This window comes from Limulus polyphemus, unplaced genomic scaffold (genome assembly GCF_000517525.1).
Source record: "Limulus polyphemus unplaced genomic scaffold, Limulus_polyphemus-2.1.2 Scaffold1188, whole genome shotgun sequence".
Lineage (NCBI taxonomy): Eukaryota > Metazoa > Arthropoda > Merostomata > Xiphosura > Limulidae > Limulus > Limulus polyphemus.
This window is the reverse complement of record NW_013666798.1, coordinates 197387-206444: the sequence shown is the minus strand read 5'-3', so window position 1 is coordinate 206444 and position 9058 is coordinate 197387. Positions and strand designations below refer to the sequence as shown.

Here is a 9058-nt window from a genome sequence, read left to right as displayed (position 1 = left end):
GGGGGGGGGCAGTTTAAATTAATCGTCCAGTTCTTGTCTAAGTACTTTTCATTGTGACATAACTGAATTTATGTGCAATAATATTGTTTAAAATTTGTTTACTGAAAATAATTTCTTACTGTTTCGTGGATGACTCATCGTTATAGTTAGAATGAACTGTGTCTTTTTACCGACTTAAAGTTTACCCATAAATGTTTTTATGCTCATGTTAAATAACACTTGATCGTACGATTTTCTGCGAACGGATGAAAAAAAACCACTTGGTCCCTAAAAGTAAAAAGATGGAGACTTAAAATAATGAATAAGGAATCATACTTGTATATACATGCCACGAGTTTCTCTTTAAAAACATTTATATATGAAATGCGATATGTATAGAAAAATAATTTGATATTTTATATACCACGCCGATTAAACGTCTTTAAAAACTAGTGAAAATGAAATTAATTTTTGTAAATACTTACCATTATTTCACCTTAAATTATGGTTCTTTGGAAATTACGAACTATAAGTTAACGCCTGAATTCAGCGTAATAATACTTTTCCTGTTATTTAATCTTTGATACAAATTTTTGTCTCACAGGTCGTTAAAAATGTTACCTCTTGTACTTTTTTAAGTAACTCGTTGTACTATTTTTATCTTCATGGTGACTAAGTTTTGTGTTTGATTATAGTTTGTCATCTGTAATTGTTACAGTGCTTTTCAACTTGAACACGTCCTTAACCCTCCATTATAGACTAGTTGTATATAGTTCACTACCAGTGAGGGTTCCATATATTGCGTCATGATGAGTAATTTGTTTTCTCTGTTACATAGCTTACTTTAAAGAATAAAACAACTGGGTGAAATTACTTTTTCAATGCAAAATACATATGGACCCCATCGGTAATTTGTGGGACTAACAGTAGTTTTGACTGTATATTTGTTAACATTTTTAATGCTTCTCAAATGTTATTAGACCACGTAAATAATAAAATCATGGACTCGGGTAACTTCGTACATAAATAGATTAGTTTGTTGAATTTCGCACAAAGCTAACTCGAGGGCTATCTGCGCTAGCCGTCCCTTATTTAGAGGGGATAAATTAAAGGAGAGGCAGGTAGTAAACATCAGCCACCGCCAACTCCGTGATGCTCTTTACCAACGAAAAGTGAATTTGAACGTCACATTTTAACGCACCCACGACCAAAAAGGGCGATGTTCGGTGAAAGGATTCGATGTCGCGACTCGCACATTGCGAGTCGAACGCTCTAACAACCAGACCCGAAATAGTTTAGAAATATGTGTTAACCTGTATAACTTCCGTTGCCCTGTTGATCTGCCTTTCTTGAACTTGTTTAAATCCTGTTGTGTTTCTAATATTGAAGGTGCTTCCTTTGTCTATATAATTTCTACTGTATTGCTGACCTAGGATTTCTCTAGTTTGTATTACTTCCCTCTGCTATAGTACTCATTATGAAGTTGTTCCTCTACTCTGTACTGGTTGTTGCATATGTGGCACATTAAACTGGATCATTAAATTCTCAGGTTATTTAACCAGATTGTCCTAGCAACAAAAGTCTCGGGGCTGTTCTGGTTCTTGATCACTGGACAGGAAGTTATACTTCTACCAAAGTTATACTTCTACCATAGTTATACTTCTACCAAAGTTATACTTCTACCATAGTTATACTTCTACCAAAGTTATACTTCTACCAAAGTTATACTTCTACCATAGTTATACTTCTACCAAAGTTATACTTCTACCATAGTTATACTTCTACCAAAGTTATACTTCTACCATATTTGTGTGTTTATATCGTCCTTTATGCTATGGGTAAATGATTACACTTACAATTTGCTCTTGCTTCTTTCTTGTCACTGATTATTTCAAGGTAGTATAACTTATTCTTCCTTATATTAACTCAGAGCTTCCTGTTGGAATTATTATGACGTGTTCCGTTTTTTGTTAACTTCAGTTCATCAAGTTATTCTTGACGCTTGGCAACCTGCGAGTTCGTTATTTCTTTTGATTAGGTGTACTGCATTGAATTATTTTCTGGTGTCAATAAGGTGTGTGATAGATAAATAACATAATTTTGGCATTATTACATTTTATAATAGAAATTGCTTCTATGCGTATTTCAATAATAAATTTTTGAATTGTTTATGTTTTGGCTATTGAAATAGCTCGGGAGGTTTGGGTGGTGTCCAGTTGGCGAGACATTTTTATTTTCACAATTGATTCAGAATTTTAACTGGAGCTTTATTTTATTACATACTGTGAAACAGTATTTAAATACATATAAACAATACGTAATAGATGAAAAAATTTTGTTTTAGAGCAAAGCCACTTTGGGATATCTGCTCTGTACACCGTGGGTAATCGAACCCCAGGTTTTAGCGTTGTTACTCCGCAAACTTACTGCTGTCCCAACGAGGGAAGACGAGAAAAATAAATTATAAAAAGTTAATAACAGAACTAGGTCAAAAGTAAAATAATCAAATTATGTATAACAAGTTAATAACAGAACTAGGTCAAAAGTAAAATAATCAAATTATGTATAACAAGTTAATAACAGAACTAGGTAAAAAGTAAAATAATCAAATTAACTATAAAAAGTTAATAACAGAACTAGGTAAAAAGTAAAATAATCAAATTAGCTATAACAAGTTAATAACAGTACCAGGTAAAAGGTAAAATAATCAAATGAAGAAACCAAACAAGGTGAATATAGTCTATTAACCGTAGCAATTTATTTTTACATTTTACAGATATAGTAGTCAGATATTGATATTCTGACTCATGTTTTATTGTGTGGGGAGTGTGTTTTCAATTTGCAAAAACTTCTTTTGACTGAACGTGCACACAACTGAAACAGTGAACATTCGATTACAAAGATGTGTACCCAATATTTTATACTCGTGCTATATACATTTTTTTTTTGCAGTGTATAACCTTTAGCTCGAACTTTGGTATAGGAGAGGTACTAGATAAGACTAAGAAACACAGCACCCTAGACTATCCACTATTTACACTACCGGAATTGACTAGCACTCTTATAACGCACCCACAGTGCAGAAAGTATTTGGTGATACCTTAAAGATTAGAATACAGTTCGCAAGATCCGAAAACCAGAGCTTTAACACATGACCAACCCACGCCTGAATCAGCTAGAACTCTGGAACATAAGAAATACGAGGAATTAAGATTGTTCTATGTGTTTACTTAGTTTTGTTACAGCTGTTCACCACCAAAGTTCTTGTTACGTGTATCGTCATAACCTGAATTACGACTAAATTATAATTATCAGTAGCTTTAGTTCATCACCAAAGTTCTTGTCACGTGTATCGTCATAACCTAAATTACGACTAAGTTATAATTATCAGTAGCTTTAGTTCATCACCAAAGTTCTTGTCACGTGTATCGTCATAATCTGAATTACGACTAAGTTATAATTATCAGTAGCTTTAGTTCACCACCAAAGTTCTTGACACGTGTATCGTCATAATCTGAATTATGACTAAGTTATAATTATCAGTAGCTTTAGTTCACCACTAAAGTTCTTGTCACATGTATCGTCATAATCTGAATTATGACTAAGTTATAATTATCAGTAGGGTTAGTTCATCACCAAAGTTCTTGTCACGTGTATCGTCATAATCTGAAGTATGACTAAGTTATAATTATCAGTAGCTTTAGTTCACCAAAGTTCTTGTCACGTGTATCGTCATAATCTGAATTATGAGTAAGTTATAATTATCAGTAGCTTTAGTTCACCACTAAAGTTCTTGTCACGTGTATCGTCATAATCTGAATTATGACTAAGTTATAATTATCAGTAGCTTTAGTTCACCACTAAAGTTCTTGTCACGTGTATCGTCATAATCTGAATTATGACTAAGTTATAATTATCAGTAGCTTTAGTTCACAAACCAAAGTTATTATTGAACATATAAGGGTTTATTTACACTGTAGGAGATCATTTTTTATATTTTATAAAAACAAAATGCACGTAAATCGTGGATATGCTTTTAAGAAAACCACGAGATATTATATTAAAGCGTGGTTCCCTGTATTCAAAATTGAGGATTCAATGATTACTTATGGAAAACTTAAGGTAAAACTAATATTATTACTAACTAGCCTAAGTACCCGGCTTCGCTCGGGTTATTAGGTTGATATATTCAAGATGACTATGTCAGCGTGTGTATTCTGAACCTATTGTAGCATAGAAGAACAGTCAAAAATATTTTAAACATTTTTATTTTCCAGAAACATAAAAAAGCCGTAAAGAAAGTACAGTAAATTAAGAATTATTTATTATCAAAGAACTTTATCATTGTGTTAAATATTTCACATTTATATTTGATATCACAAATTTCTATCACATTTTATCAGAATCTATTACAATGTTTCACTGTTGCAGTGCTTCAGGTTAAACAATAATGGTTGTTTTCCCAAGGATAGCACAGCCACGCTCTATAATAATAACATTGTAATTATTATAATATTATGATTAAAGAAGTGGTTCCTTATATTACAAATTATAGATATAAATCAGAAACAGACGGACACACGTGCACATCTTTTTAAAGAGGCAATCTAGCGGAAACACATAAAAAGGAAGTGGTTCCTTATACAACAACTTCTAATATATAGAACAGCCAGTGCGTTTTGGTATCAATGCGTTCCTGCAATGGCTTATATCATGTTGCTTAGCAATAAAAGTATAACCTAATATTGTTGTTAAGAGTCTATGTGTTGAAAGTATAAAATTAAATGTATAAATTACATTAAAATTATAATAAATTATTTTCTGTCTGTCTGTGAGTTACATCTATAATTTGTAATATAAGGAACCACTTCTTTTTTTTGTGGTTTTTCGCTAGCTTGTCTTATTAAAAAGATGCACATGCACGTGAATAAGAATAATACACAGGTGCACACCCTCAGGGTCCACTTAGTATGAGTGTAAAATTTCAGGTTTCTAGATTCGTTCCTCTCGGAGCTAGGGCGGTCACACATACACACATTTACGTGTCTGTCTGTTTGTGATTTCTATTTGTAATATAAGGAACTACTTCTTTTCTATGTGGTTTTTCACTAACTTGCCTCATTAAAAAGATGAACACGCGCGCACGCACATGCAAGTTTTTCTATGTAATTATTCGCACGAGCAGGTGCAAGGATTCAATGCTTACTTATGCAAAACTTAAGGTGAAAGTAATATAACTACTAATAATCATTACGAACAGTTTCAGATACTTTTACACATGTTAAAAGAAGGCACTGAGTTTTCAATGTATTTATGTCCTTAGGTAAAAAACAACAACACTTAAATACACAGACTTGCGCAACACCATGCAATCATTGATTTACATGTATTCTTAGAAAAGGAGGGGTAACATATATATGGAGAACAGACTTGTATAGTTTCAGTTGAACCAAACAACTGTACTTTAAGCGAAACACTGCTTCAAATAAAACAGTCCACATTTTTGCCAACAACTTTCTCCACTAGTTTTGATGATTCAATATGATTTATTTCAAACATTTGCGCAAAGTTACATAAAAACTATCTGTGCTAGCAGTCCCCAATTTTGAACTGATAGATTAGCTGGAAGGCAGCTAGTCGACAGCACCCACCGCAAACTATTGGACTACTCTGATCAAATAGTGGGGTTTGACTGTCATTCTTATAACGCCCCTACAGCCTCAAAGTTCGAGTCAAGAATCATAGTGACTCTCAAATTCACCGTGTAGCACGCTAACTACACACAGATCACGCTCGGCCTGATTCAATATGAATGAATACACAGTTCAAACTATTATAAATTGTACTTACTAGTTTGAATAATTTTCGATTACTTCTTGAGAACCAGTGTGGACTCATCCGCACAACCTAAAATTTGAGGCAGCAGTAGTATTTCCATTTCTCAAGTTACTTGACCAAACAAGATATCGGCGGAACTACATAGTTTCGAAAATGAGTACTGTGGTAATTTGTAACATGGGCAGTAATGAATAATTATATGAAGTACTGACGAATAGACGTAACGCTCGTTCAAGTATTCCAGTGTTTTGTGCTTTCAAAAATTAAGCTGTTAAAAATAAAAACCCGTGAAGATCCTTTTCACTAAACATTTAAACATATAATACAATACGTACCCCTTTAGAGTCACTCCTGTGAATTAAGGCTCTATGATGATCACATCCTTCAAACGATCGATGACCTATAGAAGTTCGTCTTTTTTCCGGGTCACCTAACTGCCGCCTTAAGAAGGCACCTAGGATTAATAAATAAAAGTAAGGCCTCGTGAATCAGCGGTTGTTACCAATAATTTTATTCATTTAAGTAAGCTACAAGAAAAAAAATTATAAACAGATTACATCAAGAAGGTTTGTTTGTTTTGAATTTCGCGCAAAGCTACACGAGGGCTATCTGCACTAGCTGTCCCTAATTTAGCAGTGTAAGACTAGAGGGACTAGTCATCACCACCCACCGCCAACTCTTGGGATACTCTCTTACCAACGAATAGTGGGATTGATCGTCACATTATAACGCCCCCACGGCTGAAAGGGCGAGCATGTTTGGTGGGACGGGGATTCGAACCCGCGACCTTCAGATTGCGAGTCGAGTGCCCTAACCACCTGGCCATGCCGGGCGTACATCAAAAGGAAGGACAGTGTTAATTTTACATAATATATCCAAACCTTAGATGAAACAAATTTAATTTTATAGAGAGGGAAACAGTAAAATAAATAAGTAAATAAACAAAGAATATAATTGAAAAAAAAAAAGACAGCCACAAAACATATCCAACATCGGGACACAAATCATAGAGTGGGTTATTATGTAATGTGCCCTGGTTTTTTGAGGTACCGGCGGATGCAAGACCCATATTTCGTTAAGGGTTAGCCGTTTATCCGGTTTAACCTCGATCTCGCCGGACTCGCATGCTTAGAAGAAGAGAAAGGAGCAGATGTGGGTTCTCAAGCCCACAACGTCCCACATCTTTACCACCTTTCACTGTCTGCAGACAGAAGTTGGAAGATAGTTGCTCATAAAAAAGAAGAAAATTAGAATATTATATATCAATGAGAGAGACAGCAAACCTGTCGATTCAAACCCCATTACGATGTTTGGACATAAATACCAAGATTTTCAGATACTACTATGCATTCGAATATGCAGGGGTTGGTGTTTTACTTTTTTTCCAAAAATGACAACAAAATTTTCCTTTTGGTCTCTGCATAATCTTACTTTTGATTCTTCACTTTGAAGTGAAGAGTGCAGAATTTTCACTAAGAACAATACTTTGAAATGATAAAACAATTGGGTTTTAAGCACCACCGGAAACAGTTACTGTTTTCTTTAACTTTTTGATATATTCTTTAGAGAAATTTAATAGATCGAACGTACAGAACGATCTGAAAGAAAAAAGGTGAAATACTGTAAAATACCTTGTATTTAAACAAAATGAAATAATACCGAATCGTTGACACTTTCGATAATCAAAACTAAATTTGAAAAAAAAAAAACTGAAACTATACAATCTATACCCGAACTTAAAAATAAATTGTACATCTCAATTGATAAAAGAAAAAAAAGTTTTGTTCTAAAATAAAGTATTTGAAAACTACTTTTGTCAGAAGTTTTGAAACGGCATATACTTGGTAGATAGATGTGTGTATCGTATTCCACTGTTTAACAAGGCTTTATTTTAATGGGCAGTTGGGCAAAAATTAGCGCTAATCAAAGTCCGGGCACTAATTTCATACCAACTGTTTGTACATCTCTTGGAACAGATTGACACTCCTCTTCAAAGTAGCTTAAATGTAGAAAGTATCTTTGCTGTCCCTCAAGCGTCATTTCAAGCCAGTTAAAATTGGCCCACTACGTGTTTCTATTCCCGCCACTCTTCACTGTAGGACAAAACAATGATATCTAAAAGGTTCTTCTGGGTCTTATGAAACCATCTGAAGCAAACAACGAATAGTGGGGCCCCAACTCTCACTATGATTTTCCCATTGTTCATAACCCCAGTTTTGACCCTCAAGACACCATACGAGCCAACGCTTTGCATTTAATATTGTTAATAAGCGTCTGACGGACTACAGCCCGTATATAAAATAAAGCAGCAGATTGAACACTCTGGGTATATTGAATAGGCAGTTCTGAGCTCTTTAAAAAGTTATAGATGTATTTAACGCCAGATAACTAATTCAAGGCGGCCAGGTGATATTCTATATTAAGTGATTTTTTTCCCAGCACATTACATACAGCTCTCTACGTTAAGTATCAGTAATTTGTCAGAAATGTCAAACTTGTATATTTACTACCAATTCTACATTCAACCATTCCTCTTTGTGACCGATTTACTCGAAAGAGCTGGTTGTACACCGGAAAGAATTGTTTAGGAATACTGGTTTTGAGTTTGAACTTTTTTGATTCTTATATCCCGTGTAGACATTGTTTATGAGAAGTATTTATAGGGAAGAGATTATGGTATCTTGTCTTCCAACTCTGTTTTAAATAACTAAGATCATATATTATAGTTGTTAACGTTCGGTCACGATGAACATGCATATTCAGTTTAAAATAATAGCTTTGTTTTATAATGATACAAAGTTTATAATCAGCACTCTTGTTATTACTCACAATAAATCTCCTTGTTGTCAAACCTTCGGATTTTATTAAAACGTTCTTTCCAATAGACGGTCTATCCCCCTCCCCTCCCGTGACTCAGCAGAAGTTTGAGGGTTTATAAAATTAACAATCTGGTTTTAGAAACCCGCAATGTGAAATTACAAAGAGCCCACTGTGCAGCTATGTGTTTATCAACAAACAAATCAATAAAGGGTACGCTTATAAATTCCAGAAATTGTACAGTTGGACACATATAAAGAATAGTTTGATTTTACTGTAGCTGTAATGTGTTGTATATATTTTTTTCTGATTAGTAATTTAAAAAAAATCAAACTGTATTTTGTGCAGTTTAAGGCAGCTAGTCATCACCACCCACCGCCAACTCTTGGGCTACTCTTTTACCAACGAATAGTGGGATTGACCA

The 9058-nt window shown here is 34.1% G+C and overlaps 1 protein-coding gene across 1 annotated transcript in view; it reads right to left on the bottom strand.

The window, feature by feature from the left end:
- Window positions 1–9058, bottom strand: part of LOC106462512 (5'-AMP-activated protein kinase subunit gamma-like) — a 151177-nt gene that overhangs the window by 46959 nt on the left and 95160 nt on the right. The window contains exon 5 of the mRNA XM_013922445.2: window positions 6153–6271. Within this exon, the coding sequence (XP_013777899.1) occupies window positions 6153–6271 (119 nt within the window). The remainder of the gene's footprint in view (window positions 1–6152; window positions 6272–9058) is intronic.